General features: G+C 45.2%; 2 protein-coding genes across 3 annotated transcripts; one reads left to right on the top strand and one right to left on the bottom strand.

Moving 5' to 3' along the window:
- Positions 1 to 2649: 2649 nt before the first annotated feature.
- Positions 2650 to 5704, top strand: LOC123182382 (B3 domain-containing protein Os05g0481400). The gene is made up of 7 exons (XM_044594925.1): positions 2650 to 2866; positions 3092 to 3151; positions 3265 to 3363; positions 4058 to 4092; positions 4179 to 4350; positions 4445 to 4651; positions 5258 to 5704. Exons 1-7 carry the CDS (start codon positions 2771 to 2773, stop codon positions 5438 to 5440), a joined length of 852 nt encoding a protein of 283 aa, XP_044450860.1. The 5' UTR covers positions 2650 to 2770; the 3' UTR covers positions 5441 to 5704.
- A 166-nt stretch (positions 5705 to 5870) lies between these two features.
- On the bottom strand, positions 5871 to 16841 carry LOC123182380 (probable LRR receptor-like serine/threonine-protein kinase At1g06840). 2 transcript variants are annotated; one of them, XM_044594923.1, is made up of 21 exons: positions 16473 to 16841; positions 12793 to 12897; positions 12447 to 12588; positions 11905 to 11976; positions 11534 to 11605; positions 11132 to 11275; positions 10969 to 11040; positions 10788 to 10859; positions 10616 to 10690; positions 10348 to 10416; positions 10062 to 10130; positions 9924 to 9995; positions 9376 to 9462; positions 9233 to 9301; positions 8436 to 8932; positions 7917 to 8075; positions 7519 to 7802; positions 7321 to 7372; positions 6741 to 6991; positions 6525 to 6659; positions 5871 to 6395 (listed from the first exon to the last, which is right to left on the bottom strand). In XM_044594923.1, the coding sequence occupies exons 2-21, from the start codon at positions 12887 to 12889 to the stop codon at positions 6048 to 6050; spliced, it is 2838 nt and encodes a 945-aa protein (XP_044450858.1). In that variant the 5' UTR covers positions 12890 to 12897; positions 16473 to 16841; the 3' UTR covers positions 5871 to 6047. The 2 variants fall into 2 exon arrangements, with proteins under 2 accessions (XP_044450858.1, XP_044450859.1); XM_044594924.1 differs by lacking the exon at positions 16473 to 16841 and having other exon boundaries at positions 11934 to 11976; positions 12793 to 12884.
- Positions 16842 to 17165: the final 324 nt, after the last annotated feature.

Genomic DNA, 17165 nt, shown 5'->3' with positions numbered 1-17165 from the left:
TCGTGGCGACGATGGAGAACCGGCTGGGGTCAACCGGAACAAGCCATGGCGGGTCTCGGTGGCGGTGGCTCAGGTGCGGCCCGCTTGACGAGGCGACGGTGGCTCATGAGGCCACGACGGTGGCGACTCAACCGCAGTGGAAACCCGGCGTTTTGAAGTGGCAATTTGGAGGCAGAGGATCCCCAGCGCGTGGACAGCTCAGCAGAGGAGACCCGGCGCGGGGAAACGGAGCAGACCCAGCAACGACCGGCGCACGCGGACCCGGCAATGGTAGTGAGCTAGCGGCGCGGTACAACAGCTGTAGAAATGGGCGGCCGCAGTCGCAGTAGGCGGAGGTGACTGCCCACGGCTCAAGCACCGTAGAGAAGACGGCGGCTTGGTGCAGAAGCGCGGTCGGCTTGACGAAGTGGCGCGACGGCTCGTAGACGGGTGACGCGGCAGAGGCGCGCCGGCCGCTCCGGGCAGAAGCAGCAAACAACCCGGATTCTGGGCAGAGGCGAGGCACAGTCCGCGGAGGAGTCCGAGTCGCTGCCCTCTTTGTTTACGGGTCGTGGCTCCTGGGTAACCCCTTTTTTTTCCTTTTAAACAATGTATGTGCTTCTGTCCTTGCATGCAGGAGACGTTGCCAGCCGTGGCTCTCTACTTTTGCTGTTGATTGCTGATTTCTTTTTGGGATGAGGTGGAGAGCAACAATACAAACGTGGTACCTTGGCCAATTAAGCATCTCACAGCCTCGGGACTTGATTACTGGACCTGGGGAAATACAATAACAGTCGGATACGGCCATTGTACAGGTTGATACTACAGCGGAAATTTTTGGCAACCTTGACTCGGCGATTTGGCCGCTCGCCAGGCACATATTATGCTGCGAAAATTCTTGTATCCTTGTCGGCCCGCATGACTTGATCCTTGCACCTGATTGATTTCGTGCACGTCTTCGATCTTTAGTAGTGGCGGCGCTGTACTCAATGCTACCTTAATTTCTCTTGATCCTTGTAATATCAGCTTCAAAGCTAACCACAATTCCGATCACAAACAATGAATTTTGCCGACTCTTCTACATCTGACAAATCGCGAGCTTCTCGACACCCTAGGAAAGATCCCTCCAAGAACTCAACACCACCGTGCGCAAGCCCCACGGTGGGCGCCAACTGTCGTGGAATTGTCACGGCAGATGTCCTAATGTCAGGACTTAGTCGTGAGGCCAACGCATCTATGTGGTAGCTTGAGAGGGGTTGAGCGGAATCGAGAGACGCAACACAAGACAAGGATTTAGACAGCTTCGGGCCCCCGGGAAACATCATCCGGTAACAACCCTACATGTTGTTTGAGGCTAGGTCTCATTATGATCACGGGAGAGTCGCCGGGAACCGGCTCTCGGTGTCTAGCCCTAGAGATCGTTTCTTGTTGCTTGTCCCTCTTGAGGTGCCATGCCCCTCCTTATATAAGTTAGAGGGGCGGGTTTACATGTAGAGTCCTAGTAGGATTAGAACTAACTTATTCTCTATTGCAAGTCAGATACAAGTACGGGTCTTGCTTCCTCGTAAAGGAAATATTCCTCATGCCTTCCGTCTTAAGCCGGCCCATAATAACACGTCCCGGCCTACTGGGCCTTGGGCCCTTGTCATCCGTCTGACCCGCCGTCGGGGCCATCATTAAGTCGCCAGGCTCATGAGTTGCCAATCTTCCGGCGGGTTACGATGAAGCGTCAAGTCCGGCCGGGTCATACTCCCGGCCGGGTCATACCGCGGGGTATATCCCCGACAGCGCGCCTCTAGGGGCCGGCCGGCCTCCCCCTCCCTCCTTTATATACGGGGCAGGGGGCACCCTAGAACACAGAAGTTGATCTTTAGCCGTGTGCGGTGCCCCCTTCCACAGAAACACACTTTAGTCATATCGTCGTAGTGCTTAAGGCGAAGCCCTGCGCCGGTAACTTCATCATCACCGTCACCACGCCATCGTGCTGACGAAACTCTTCCTCGGCCTCAACTGGATCAAGAGTTCGAGGGACGTCACCGAGCTGAACGTGTGCAGATCGCGGAGGTGCCGTGCGTTCGGTACTTGGATCGGTTGGATCGCGAAGACGTTCGACTACATCAACCGCGTTAATAAACGCTTCCGCTTTCGGTCTACGAGGGTATGTGGACACACTCTCCCCGCTCGTTGCTATGCTTCTCCTAAATAGATCTTGCGTGATCGTAGGATTTTTTTTAAAATACTACGTTCCCCAACAATACCCCGCCCACTGGAGCCCTCCGCCAATGGTCCGATTTACGTTTGAGGGGGTCGGATTTGGTAGATGCTCTTAGTGATCGTTGTAGAGGGGACATATGACATATACAGACATGTTTCGAGTCATCGCGCAGTCGACGACCCACAATTTGCATGCCACTGCCGCAAATCCCTTCCATATGACAATATAGCCGGCAGCCGGCTAAATTATGAGCCATGCTCTGCTGATGAATTGGCTCCCATATTTGATACCCTGTGGTAGGAGGAGTGCCATCACGTGAACGAGCGCCTGGGCCCACCTGACAGCCGCACGGCGACACCAGCCGTCGCCGTTGCCGTGCGACGCGTCGGTCGGATCCCCTTCCCTTCTCCCCTCCGTTCCGTTCAAATTCAAAATCCCCAAACCCGTGCGCGTCTTCCGAACAAAGGCAGGCCGCCCCGCCCCCCTCCCTCCCACTCCTCTCCCCAAAGGACCCGAAAAGACTTTGACCCCCCTTGACCCGCGTCTCGCTCTCCGCGTGGACAGAGAAGCCGGCCCATGGCGACGGCGGAGGCGGGCAGCGCCAGCGGCGCGGGCGCCGCCTACGAGGAGGAGCGCCAGAAGCGGATCCTTGACAACCTCAAGCACCTCGAGGTTGGTACTCTCCCACGGAAAACACCCAGCGCACCAGCCAACCAGCACGGGCCAATCTCCTTCCTTCTCTCCCCTTTCCTCTCCTCCCTTTTCCAGAAGCAGATGCGCGAAAGATGAGTCATTTCGCGATGATACCCACTGCCGATCTGTCTCTGGATTCTTCGCCGTGGCTTCGGATTTGTTTCTAAAAAACTAATTTCTTTGCCTCTTGCCCCCTTCCCGCAGGATTTGGGCATATCGAAGATGGCCAAGAGCCTGATCCAGGCCACGAGGCAGCAGCACAAGGTGCGCGCATCGCAGCAGCTGCGCTTTCAATCCGGGCGGTGTTCTAGTGAGGCGAGGGCTTCAACCTGTGCGCTTGCCGTGGGTTGATTCGATCGATTTCCTTGATTTTGCAGATCCCTCGGGCGAGCCCAAAGTCCAGGAAGAAGTTCGAGGCCACCACTGAAGTCAGGCGCTCCTCCAGGGCCAGGACCACCGTTTCCTACAAGGACGATGTGAGCCCTCGCTCTTTTTAAGCCGGTCTTATGGCTTCGTTAGATTTGCTGCGTTTCTGATTTTAAAAACAGTTTTTATTATTATTATACTCTGTTTGAAGGAGGACATACCCTGTGCTATCTGAAGTTAGATATTGTTGTTCTGCTTCTAAGCATGTAGGTCAAAAGTGCAAATTTGAAAGAAAAAAAATCCTTTGCTAATCCTGTTTGTGAAGTTCATGGCAACCTCAAATGTGTATTTTACAAAAATGGGTTCCTTAGTGTCTTGATCTGTCCCCAGATGTTAGTTTTGTCTTTATTTGATTCTATGAGGTAATTGTTGTCTTTATTTTAATAGTTTCTTTAGTATACTCTGTTTGAACGGGGATATATCCTTCTTGAATGTTGTTTCTGTCATTCTTGCAATCTGATGCGGTTAGGATGGGGTTTGTACATGATCTATCGGCGATCATTTGGGGCCACACTCCTGTGCCGTAATGTGCCTGCTAACACGGGTATGAAATATGTGTGCTACATGAAGTTAGATAGTGTTGTTCTGTTTCTAAATGTGGGGTATTCTAGAAAATTGTTCCTTAGTGCCTTGATTTATCCCCAGATGTAGTTTTGTCTTCATTTTGTTCATGAAGTGATTTAATTTGTTTTTGCTTTGCCACGCTAATGTTGACACTAGACTGTCATTTGTTTGTTTTCGCAGTTTCCCGAACTCGATGATTTCGTGCGCCGCAGAAGGTAGTAGTCTCACTAACTTTGTTGATTAATCTTGGACATGGTTGTCCCCTTCTTAATGTAATTGGTTACTCTCCTTTGTTGACCAGGGTAAGTAAAAGTGTGCACAGTGGTAGGGGATACACCGGGAGAATTTCTTCTTATCAACAACAACAGCGTGCTTTTAAAAGAGCTGAGAAACTTCAAGATAGTCTAGACCCTGACAACCCGTCGTTTGTCAAGACCATGGTTCGATCACATGTATCCAGCTGCTTTTGGCTTGTAAGATGTTGTTCCCTTGATTTTTGTTTAACTAATTTTGATACATATGCAAGATCAACTAATAGTCATGGCTGCGAATTTTCCTTTACACAAGGGTCTCCCTTCTAGTTTCTGCAAAGATCATCTGCCTCCCAGAGAACATAAGATGGTGTTGGAGGATGAAGAGGGTGTTGAATTTGATGCCGTATACATCGGAAATCGAACAGGTCTGAGTGGTGGATGGAGAGGCTTCTCGATGCACCACGACTTGGAAGATGGGGATTCATTGGTCTTCGAATTGGCTGAGCCTGACAGATTTAAGGTACTAACTATTTTTCTCTAGTTCCTCGTTAATCTGAAACAGATAAACTTTGTTATCATTGCTGCAAAAACTCGCAATCTTGTCCCAACTCCCAATTAAGGAGGTCTTTTTCTTGCGGGGACCGGATTAAGGAGCTCACGTAGAACTATATAAGTGAACAAAATCATAAATTTCTGAAATCAGAAATTACCTTCGAGAGAGTGCATATCAATGTATATAACACAAACAGGGGAAAACTAGTATGAAACTGCTATGTTCTTCCCTCCTTTTCTTAATGCAAGGCCACCTCATATTTTGTGTCTTATGTTTAACCATCGATTTGACCAACGAGTTATATACGACAAAAAAATATACCATTGACTCGTCACCTTTGAAAAAGTTCCAAATGGTATACTTTTTTAGCGCATATAACTCATATTTTATTGGTTAAATCGATGGTCAAAGCTAGACCCAAAGTATGACTATCATCGAGCTGAGGCATCGTGTTGCATGCATACTCAAACAGTGATAAACGTCAGGTCTAGCAATTTGTTCTTATGTACATTTAGTTACATTTTTGGGTTCTACATCTATAGCCCTTCACATGCTATTTTTTATTTGTTGCAGATTTACATTTTTAAAGCTATCGAAGATGGAAAAGAGGCCGAGCCTAATGATAATAATGCTGATGTGGACAGTGATTCAGCCCAGGAAGTTCCTGACCAGACGGATTCACCTGTTTCTGAACCCCCTTCCAGCCCTGAACCTCTAAAAGGAGCTAAAAGAAGAAAGCTCCGTGGGCGACGGTAGTTCTCTTATTGGTTCCATCAGTCCTGAAATATAGGTACTTCGGGCAAGTATGTTGCCGTATTACCGATGCGCTCTCCTGCCAGGTCATCTGTTTTGCATCTTTTGTTGGCCTGTTTTAAAACATGGGTGCTCAGTAATCACCCTTCCACTGCGGCAAACCGACACTTTTAGCCAATTATCAGCATATTGTCGGCCTAGATTACATGTAAAGAAGTGTTCTGGTACCAGTAATCTAGCATTCGTAACCCCTATATATTATGCTAATATGGTGTGTCTCAAGCACTGCAATTTGTTTCTCACCATGCTTATGTGTACATGATGCTAATCATCACTCATTATTCTGTGCACATGAAGCTTCTGAAATTGTGGAATGTCCAGCATAAGAGAGAATCACTGCTCATGTCACTGTGTGTACATGAAGCTTCTAAAATTATGGAACGCACAAGCTATGTTAATATTCCTCAGCTGTTCTCATTCACATTCTCTAGTTTACATCAAAGCTGACTAATAATTAATTAATGTACAAGACAAATGATCCGAGTATGCTAAGCCAATGGTACAAAACATCGCCACATTTACAAGTTAAAATCCTATGAAAACACCAAGATCAGCGAGGAGCCAGCACCTCAGAGAGCACGCCGCTGCTTGCATTAACACTGCCAGATGTCTGTGTGACAAAGGAAGTCCCGGTTGCTGAAGAAGTTGACAAAGCTTTACTCATATCACCCGAGTCCGTGTCCGTAGTCTCCAGCAAATTAAGATCCACCTCCGGCATCATCCTCAAGATGACCTCGAGTTCTCGGACGATCTCTGACATGGAAGGCCTTTCGTCGGTCTCATCCTGGCAGCACTTGGTTGCTAGCAAGAGGAACCTATTGATGCAGTCTGGTGGGCACATGCCCATCCGGCTGTCGACGATTTCGGAAATATTGCCTGATTGGTACGCTTTGTTTACCTATAACATGCACAAAATTAGTTACTTTAGTGAACTATTTGCGTTCCACTTAAATTCATGTATGCTGAATGATGTTGTCATTTTCTGTGAAGCAAGCAAAAATTACAGTTTAAAGTGAAGATTATTTACCTCTCTCACTATGTTTTTCCCATGCTCAATTGGCTTCATCCCAGTCAACATTTCAAGAAACACAACACCAAGGCTGTACACGTCACTTTTATCCGTCAATTTATGAGTCAGGAAGTATTCTGGATCGAGATATCCCTGCCGAAAAGAAATGAATTATCTCGTTATTCTGCTAGAAAGCACGGCAACTGTAGTATCTCTGGTATAACTAATACTTACTGGTGTGCCCTTAACAACAGTGGAAACATGACCTGCTAATGTCCCTTCAATATCCGGCACCGGAGCAAGCCTCGAAAGACCAAAGTCAGCCACCTTTGGAACAAATTTCGAGTCCAAAAGAATGTTACTGGCCTTCACATCACGGTGAAATATAGGAGGGTTTGCATCAGTGTGTAGATACAGAATTCCCTTGGAAGCACCCAATGCTATGTGAAGCCTCAACCCAAAACCGGGAGATAGTTTGGCCTTGGCTGCGATCGGCGGAAAATTGCAACATAAGATGAGGTGCTTAATTTAGGAAAACATTTTGAACAGGTCGAATGGTCCAATGATTGCACTACACTATCAAGAGTTCCAAATCATATATAATTGATGAAAACACATCTACAAATAAGATTCACTAAACTGATGAGTATACATATGATCTTGAATTAAGAGCCCTGGCTAGTTTGGATGAGCAGGATCAGCTGGGATCCCGGACCACCCAACCCAACTGGGCCTACAGAATCAATGTAGTACTGGAAATAAAATGTAAAATTTAAAATAAAATTTGAATAATATAAGGTCGCTGTGTACTTACAAGAAAGATGATCACGTAAAGTACCATTTGGCATGTATTCATAAACTAGCATCTGCAAAAACACAATTTCGAATGACAGCATGAATAACACAAATTAATAGGAATGCCCTTCAGTGTAGCATTAAGCACATCTTCTTATCAGTGTAATGTTGACAAAATATCATATCTATATTAATAATGCAAACAAAAGAGATGCACCTGTTCATCTGCTTCATCACAATAGCCAACTAAAGAAACCAGATTGCGATGATGCAATCTGGATAACAACTCTATTTCCGTGCAGAACTCCTTCGAACCTTGCAGAGAATCCTCATGTGCCCGTTTAATTGCTACAATTTCTCCATCATCTAGAGTTCCCCTGTAGACTTTTCCATAACCTCCTTGACCAACTTGAGCTAATAGGTCAAAATTATTGGTGGCCCTAGCCATTTCTTCAAATTTGAAGCACCTCACACCGTCAATTTTGACAGAAAATCTCGACACTGCAAATGGTAATGTGATGCAAATCTTCAGGTGCTACCTCTTGAATAAGATGCCTGCTAGCGACGTTTATTTGCATAATCAGTTTATTGCTTACAAAAGTATTAGTGACTTACGTGACCGTTTTGAAACGGTTCTACTTCTGTGTCTTGAACGCCTTCTCATTATAAGAACAGTGGCTACTGCAGAAAGTGCAAAAGCAGCAGCTATTGCGCTTGCCAGGATACCACCCATTGCGGTTTTGCTTAAACCTGATGAAGCTTCATTTGGATATTCTGTAAAAATTACGCACAATAGACATGTTACTAGTAACAGGTGGGAGTAACTGGTCAGAGGACAGTGGCGCCATAGAAACAAATGAATCATGAGTAAAAAATAAAATAAAAAAATCAATTATTAGTCAAACTATGCCTTCCTATCTTCTACAGAAATCTATGGAAGTATTTAATCAAAATAACTTGCCAACGACAAGTACTAGATAGTTGTGTTGCATGGAGCCATTAATTGTGCTGACCAAACTAACAGAAAGGCTATGAAGAAAATTGCCACTATTTAGTACTCCCACATGGCCTAAAATTAGAATTTTTCATCATAAAACTATGCTTTTGCACAATTGAGCTTTGAAGAGTACATACCATCTGCATAAGAACCAAGTGTGAAATTGAGAAACTCATATGGACCAAAGATATCTGGAAGAGTAATTTCCCATCCAGCAAGTACATGTCGGAGTCGCACAACCTCAGACATATTGAATAAACTTGTATTGCTTGGGAATAACTTGAGGTGCATGTTGAGCCTTGGACCCACCTCCCATATGTAGTGCTCAACATGTAGCTGGTAAACATACAGTTTCAATAAAGACGTTGTGCTGTCCCCGAAGGCACCTTCATAAGGATTGAAGTCTGTGATTCCTGGACTCTTCAGTCGAAGTCCAACTCCAAGTGGCACGGCACAAAAACACGGTATAGGGGATGATGGGTTGTACTCGTAATTTTTATCCGATGGGCAGGGTGAACAAATTAGGCTAGAGTCTTGTTGCTGTTTAGAGGTTTGCTGGTTTACAGACTGGGGTTGACAGAGGCTGTCTATCGGAGCTACACTAGAATTCCCACAGACAGGGTTTCCATACAACCTGCACAAAATGACAACAGTAGTGATTATTATCCATTACATTATATTTCAGTTTACAACAGATACAAGTATGCGTTGCGCAATAAATTTCTAGTTACTTATATTTATTCTCAAATTAGAAAGGGAGATTTGTAGCAACTCTAACTAGACAACATAGGTGGTGCTGATCACCAAAATAGAGATCAACTAAAAAATACTTGCATGTTCACAGGATGCATTTGAACAGATAATATGGATATGTTTATGTGGTAATGCAAATTGCTGATGCATGACAAAGCATGAAATATGTATGAGAACGTACATTACAGTAACATTTTGGGGAGGATTAAATGCAGCCGGAATAGTCTTGAGGGTATTATTCTGGAAGTTCCTGCATGATCGAAAAATGCATTAAATATACATAGTTGATACTATCAGGAAAAATATCTGCAAAAGGGATCATACAGAACAAGGCTTCGATTTCCAGTAAGAACGATGTCATTCCAGATTGTCGAGGGAACAGCACCATCTAGACGGTTGTTTTCAACTGACCTGAAAAATGAACTTGTCATGCACATCTAGAAAAATAAAGCATAAAGAGTATATGATTACATAGGAACTATTTACGTATGACTGTATTTGCAATCATGATAAAATAACAACTCATACAGGGTGATTTTGTAGCAATCCAAATAAAAGTAAGTAGTACTTGTAAACCAACAATGAGTTGATCAATATACACCTGCAGAACCTCAAGATATGATCTAGAGTTCACATTATTTACGTTTGCAGTAAGACGGACAGATGTCTGAAGCAGGATTTAGGAAACTAAGGCTCAGTTTGCGGTTGCTGAACTGTGTTTTGCTGTGCTTATTTTATAATCTTTTGTGAAAAATTATCCAATAGAAGATGCGAGAGTGGTTCAAACAAAGACTACAGTTGGCACAAGTGGGTTGGGCAAACAGTATGATAATCCAGCGCAATGCCAAACATGGCCTAAATGGTATACTTACAAAAGCTGAAGATTAGGAAGTCCTGAGAAGTTTAACGGGACAGTTCCATTAAGCATGTTGTGTGACAAATCACTGCCAGAAAACAGAAATTAGTCGAGTGGCTAAAGACAATAGACAAACATTATCAGAGGTACATACAGAGTAGTGATATTTGGCGCCAGCTTATTAGTTGGTATTGGTCCTGTCAGTTTGTTCCAGCTAAGGTCCCTGAAAATGCATGCGAGTAATAGTAGTTTAGACACCTTTGGAGTTATTTCCTGAAATGCATGAACTAGAATGGATTGTCAAACTGCTATCTCAAACATAAATCATCAGTAACAAGGAGTATAAGGTATGCCACGTTCAAAGTGCAGGCCATAAAATCAAAAGACAATAATTGGAAAATAACTATGACATGTGCTTTTAGCAGGGCTAGTGCACTCACAAATAGCCAAGCTCAGATATGGCACTCAGATCAGGAATAGCGCCCTGCAAGTTGCAGTTCCTAAGACTCCTGATAACACAAGAAAAGTTCTCCTCAGTTCCGCGAACTCAGTGTAAGTGTAAGAATTATGGATATTAGACATTGGCAAGTTGAGATGTTGCTTAATAAAACTGGAACTAAATCATTATACAGAGATATTTAAAATTGTATAAAATAAGAAGGAAGAAGACAAACGTGTAAGTACAGAGAAAGAAAAGATCATACTCACAGCTTTAACAGTGTTTTTATGTTGCTGTATGTAGCAGGGATGGAACTTCCACTGAAGTCATTGTTGTCAGCCTGACTAGAAACAGAAACATATGAATATAAGAAACAGGTGTTTTTTCTTTTTGTTTTTATGAGAAAAAGTTCTACTCAGAATGTGCTAATGGGGCACATACAATATTTTCAAAGCAGGTGCCTTTGCTAATTCTGTGGGAAGAGGTCCAGACAAATTGTTGTTGTCAACAAGGCTGCAAATGTGCAAGTGTTGGTTACATCGGAAAACAAATATCAGATCCATAATTCCTACTAAACTTTCACAAGGAGAATTTTTTGGGAAAGAAATAGACTTCCACGTACAGGTGAAGAAGTAATGGGATTCTCCACAACTCAGATGGAATTTTCCCACTTAATGAATTATTGTTCATGTGGCTGAAATGAATGGAAAACAGAGGTTAGAGCTAAGTTCAGATTGAACATCAATTAGCAAAGCATAGGGAAAATGGAAATGAACATTTCTTACAGATGTTTCACATTTCTTAAGTTGGCATATGACTTCGGTATCGGTCCCAGTATTTGGTTTTGGTCAATTTGTAACCTGTTCAAGCTCTGAAGGTTGCCAATCTCATCTGGTAGGAAACCAGAGAGCTGATTGCCATTCAATAGTCTGCAAAAGGCATAAAACTTAACAATTGGCATAATTTGTTATATACATATTGGGATGTTGCTGTGATTATTCCTCATGTAAATAATAAATGATACTAAGTGTTTTTTTTTATGTACACAGTATCTATTGTGTAAGTACTTCTGCGCCAAAAAGATCTTGCATAGGTTTAGCAGCAAAGGAACAGACAAATTATGTATCTTAGAAGGTTTCATTGATTTCTTTGCATATCGAAGGGGGAAGTCAATAGAAAGCACTTACATAAGTTTGAGTGTAGTGATGTTTCCTATCTCTTTTGGGATGCTGCCTGTTAAATTGTTCCACATAAAATCCCTTCATGAAAAATAAGAATTATTTAGTGTTAGGATAGAATAGCTTCAGAGTAAACATGACAGCTACTATAAGCATGAGACAAGCAATCAACATCGGAATACAATTATGGTTTTACTGACTGGTTACTCTCTTCAGTAATTCCATAGTGTAGGATAATTTAAGCCTTTGTATCAAATTGCTACTACGACACCATGAATTTGTATATGTTGACAATACTGAAGTGTAGCAAGTCTTAATATTTAACTACTGCAGAAGAACTTAAGTAAATCAGTAACTTCACACATCAGAGTAATACTTACAGTGTTCTCAGCTGAGATAAAAGACTGACCTCTGGTGCCAAAGTTCCAGACAGGTTCCTCTTAAATAACTGTCTGCATTGATTAAAATATATGCTATCAGAAACATGACAGGTTGCACATTACGCTGAAATAATCAACCCGACAAATAATAAGTCACCTATAACAATCAAAACTACAGGAAAATATGGTGGGACAAATTATCAATATCAAAGGACAAGGGAGATGCACAGTTACCCCTTACAAGTAAAGGTAGTTCCTGTTTTGCCTTCGAGTAAACTGCTTATTATGACCATGAGATACTTTTAAGTTTAAGGCATTAATTAGTTTCTTATGGGTGCATGCAGAAAACATATATTTTATTAGTGATCCACATAACACATAGACATTAGCATTTAATTGGAAAGGTTACTGCTTGTAAACAATCTTGTCTGTCGATAAATAGAGAGCTCATCTTAAAAAACTATGATGACCAGAGCTCATATAGAATGAATAAATAGAAGTGAAGATTTGATGAATAAATTAGATAGAAGTAGTGATCATACAATTCTGTTACATGAAGCGCATCATTGATTATCTGGCAGAAAACTCCTGTCCAATTAGAAGTGCATGGATCTCCCCTGTTCCAGTTCTCAAGGTTATTCATAGGATCAAGTAAGCTTCGCTTGATAGTCCCGAGTGCATCGACTACATCATTATGAAAAATAAAACACTCAGTTTGCGTGAAAGGTTGAAAAATAAAAGAACACAATATAACATAGTGAGAAAATACTGTCTGAGCTGAACATCAGACATAACATCATAGAAGATCAATCGGTTTTCCTTGTTTTTCTTTTCAGAATGGTAGCAGTAACATAGTACAAGATACTCCACACGCAAGCAGGAGATTACCTTCGGAAGGGTCAGTACTTTGCCCCAGTGCAACATCCAAGCAGGGGAGCATCACAGCCAGGACAACCACGCGGAAGACGCCTCCAAAAGTAGCCATCTCTCTCGCTGTATAATTAAGCAGAAACTGTTAGAATAAATCCGAGGCACTCCGTCGATCATCCGAGGACCAAGCAATCACACGAGCAACACCAAGATTTGTTAACGAGGTTCACTGATATGGCTACATCCCCGGGGCCTGATTATGGGCGCTCCTCCCCATGACACCGCTACAATACCGCACCCGGTCGCCCTGGACACCGGCACATGCCGCCGGCTTCCCCTACGTTCCGGTGCTATTATGTTGGCATAGGTTACATTGTGTGTCTAGCCCCACTATATATGAGAAGCCTAGGATACAAGTGTCCTACTAGGACACGACTCCATATCCTATCTAAACACAATACAACTCAGAGTCCAATTGTAACCTAACTTGTACACAATATTCGACACAACTCTAACAAACTCCACCTTGGCGAATATTCTCCACCACCTTGAATTCGTCAATGTGTCAAACTTACTTCCATGTACATTGGACTTGAGCTTATCCCATAAGAACCGCTGCTACTCCAAAGACTCCATGTGACTCCACCTGCAACTTGTAGTCCCTTCTTTTCTTGACCAGAGTCAACACTCGAACGAAATTAAGTTCCACATCACTCTAGTTTGCGCTCCCAACTTCCAGAGTATCCGTCCAACGCCATCACACATTGATCACTGACCTGCGTGAAAGTGAACAACTCACATATTGGGTGTCGCACATAAGAGTTACCTGAACTCAACATCACCGCTCCTTTCTTGACAGCCTGTCTGAAACTTGAAGGAATTTCACCATTGTTTGTAGTCATCCCAAGTCAAATACGCAGTTGTCTCATAACATGTATGACCACCAGAGCCCTGGCCCGTCTCCATGTCCCCCGTGCTAACCGCACGCCTCGCCGCTATTACCACGTTGAGCCTCCGCTGTCCCGGTCGAGTCTCAAGGGCCGCGAACCCACACCACTCAACCCCCACTGCACAGTACCACCGATCATCACCGACCGATGACGAGTTTCACGCTTCCATCAAACCACTGGGCTCCAGTCCGAACTACGTGTCCCTCGCTTTTCCCGCTGAATAGACTTCGACTCTCTGACGTCTTACGCCGTAGCCCCTCAATCAGCACCGAGTGAAGTCTTCCGTTAGACTCCAGCTCCACCTTCAACATGACTCCATGGTAGATGATCAGTCTACCCCTGCGCCTCATCGACTTCAAGCTCCGTGTATACACCACCTTGAATCAATCCCGCGCCATAGTCTTGTCGAAGCCGCACAAGCCTCGGGCATGTGCACCACGTGTTTCCACGCCCAGAAGTCGGTCACCATCAGCATCACGCTCCTATGTCGTCGTCGCCGATCCCACCACCGTCTTCTGTACCAACCGACTTGCGTCGATCCGTCAGACTATCTAGTCCGACCCAGCCGAACTCGTTCGACTGTATGACACGCTCGAGGCTCCCAAATCATCTTCCACGAATTTCCATCCATCACACATAATTTCATCTTAGCTGGCATGACTTCCCGCAATGCCCAAGCATCCCTGTTGTGCCAACAAATTTTTCATCCTTGTCTACCATAACCCAAGGTTTTCAGTTCCATGAACTTCTCCACCTCAAACCTGATGTCCGATGACGTCATGATTCTTCGTACGACTGACGTTGCCAAAAATTATCCGAGCTTTCCTCTCACGTGATGCCCAAATACACAAGCAAATCTGTACTACTAGCAAATTCCAACCAAAAACAACCTTCTGGTCTTCACGTGTGTAGCTCCCTGGCACTCAACTCCCGATGCTAGTGCTGCATGTCAATGTCTCCTGCTAATGCCGATGGATGCATATCCCTTGATGGATTTCTTTCGCCAATTGATTTGCCTGCCTATCTCCGTGTCAGTAGTGGAGACTCGGTCTCTCTTTTTTTTTTCTCAAAACAAATCTCACACGTGCAAGCCTCAGCCATGTACGCACGCAGCGTCGTAGTCAGCTCGATCTGGTTTCCTCGCCTGGGCCTCCGCGCCTTGCTTGGGCCTACGCCCGCTCGCGCCATGGACCCGTGGGCTGCCTGCCAACGGCGCCTAGACGCTGCCTCCTGCAGCAGCACACTCCCGAGTCCTGAGGCAGCTTCGTGCCCTAGCAGCCGAACTGCCGCTGCCACGACCCAGATCAGACCGATCCGATCTCGCAGACTCTGCCTGCCTCATCCGATCTCCACCAGATCCCCTGGACGCTCGAGGCCACTCTGCACGCTCGTACCGCTTCTAATTGCTTTTCAAGTTCAGATGTTTCCCGATCGTCTCTCGTCTGCATACATCGCGTCGGCGACTTCTCATGCAAATACTGTTGATCAAACATCGGCACTCCTTGCTCTAAACAACAATCCACGACCTCCGAACAACCTAGCTCTGATACCACTTGTTAGAATAAATCCGAGGCACTCCGTCGATCATCCGAGGACCAAGCAATCACACGAGCACGACACCAAGATTTGTTAACGAGGTTCACCGATATGACTACATCCTCGGGGCCTGATTATGGGCGCTCCTCCCCATGACACCGCTACAATACCGCACCCGGTCGCCCTGGACACCGGCACATGCCGCCGGCTTCCCCTACGTTCCGGTGCTATTATGTTGGCATAGGTTACATCGTGTGTCTAGCCCCATTATATATGAGAAGCCTAGGATACAAGTGTCCTACTAGGACACGACTCCATATCCTATCTAAACACAATACAACTCAAAGTCCAATTGTAACCTAACTTGTACACAATATTCGACACAACTCTAACAGAAACTTCTGACATCCCCAACAGGAATATTATTCTTTTTCAAAAGCGCAGGGTCCTAACAAACAAGAAAAATTCAGCAGTGATTAGCATCTACTAGTGATTATGCCTCATGACAGCCAAAAAGCCAAAACGTCCGTGATGCCGACGCTAAGATCAGAAAGCATATACAAGTATTATTCGTCCTCGCACGATTTTTTAATGAGAGGCGAGCTGATGATGGCCAGGCCAATTGGCCAGATGTGATAACAGTCACATGCAGCCGCGCACCTACCCCTCCTCCTTTGCACAAGCAAGCAGATCCATGTGGACTCAGACCGATCAAGCCAAACCATTTTTAAAAACTTGTGACAAATAGACTCGGAGCTTGCATATCCTATTCGTCTCCGAGCCCAGGGACCACGGCCATGAATGAAGTGGACGGCACCGATAATTACGGCACACTATTTCGCAGCCACGACATGCCAACTGAAAATCGGGGGATGCAACAGATACTTGCACCCGATGCCGATGGGCAAAAGTGCGGACAAAGCCACCGGTAAGTACCACGACAACGATGTTGCAGGTAGACTGGGACTTCGAACGGTAAATGGGTAAAATGTTTGGAGGGGACGAAGAACCGATGGAAATGTCTGGAGCAATCGAACCGAACCTGGGATTTTTGTTTTTATCGACTAGACCAACCCAGAGAAGAAAACCAGTAATTTGCTGCGGCGCATGAGGCAGAGATAGCAGAATCAAACCTGGCTAGCAGAACAAGATTCGCAGGAAGGTCCGCTGGTAGACTGTAAACCAGATGGAAGAATCTGGGGAAGAACGCACCTCGAAATTGCGCCGCGAAGTTCCTCCCTCCCTGCAAGAAGAGGGCAGGAAAGCCGGCGGGGAAGGGGGCGCAGCCTCGCGTCGTGCCGCCGGAGCTCGGATGCTTCTGTCCTCTCTGCTTAGTTCACTCCCACACGGGCACGGCGTTTCCCTCCGATGATCCTATCCTCCGACCTCCGTCCCTGCGGCTGCGAGGCCTGTGTCGTGCTGGTACTGGTAGCGGCGACAAAGAGGGAGGAGAGTGGAGAGCAGGGGAGGAGACGAGGCGAGACTATTGTAGGTAGGCGCCGTGGAACTGGAGTCCACCGCCGTCGTGGCGCGCTCGTTATATGAGTGGGGTGGGGGATCCCCCGGCTGCTTTGGGCGTAGACTGTACTGGAAATTCTTTTGCAATTGGGTATTTGCACATGGAACCCCGCTATCTCACCAGCTAGCTGGCCCCATGTCAAATACACGGGGCACGCTACAACGGTAGTACGATAATTGCTGAGTCCAAAAGAAAAGAAATGAAAAAAATGGTTTGCCTTCATTTTTTAAATACGTACAATCGAAGTCGCTCGCATACACGAGAATACACTCACCACTACGAACACAAGCACACAAACTATGCCCCTATGAACACCTTCGAGAGACTGAACCGACAACGCCGACAGGCTGAATTAACTATTGGAATCCATCAGCGGGTTGACTCCT

This window comes from Triticum aestivum, chromosome 1D (assembly GCF_018294505.1).
Source record: "Triticum aestivum cultivar Chinese Spring chromosome 1D, IWGSC CS RefSeq v2.1, whole genome shotgun sequence".
Taxonomy (NCBI): domain Eukaryota; kingdom Viridiplantae; phylum Streptophyta; class Magnoliopsida; order Poales; family Poaceae; genus Triticum; species Triticum aestivum.
This window is presented reverse-complemented; position numbering and strand designations above follow the sequence as displayed.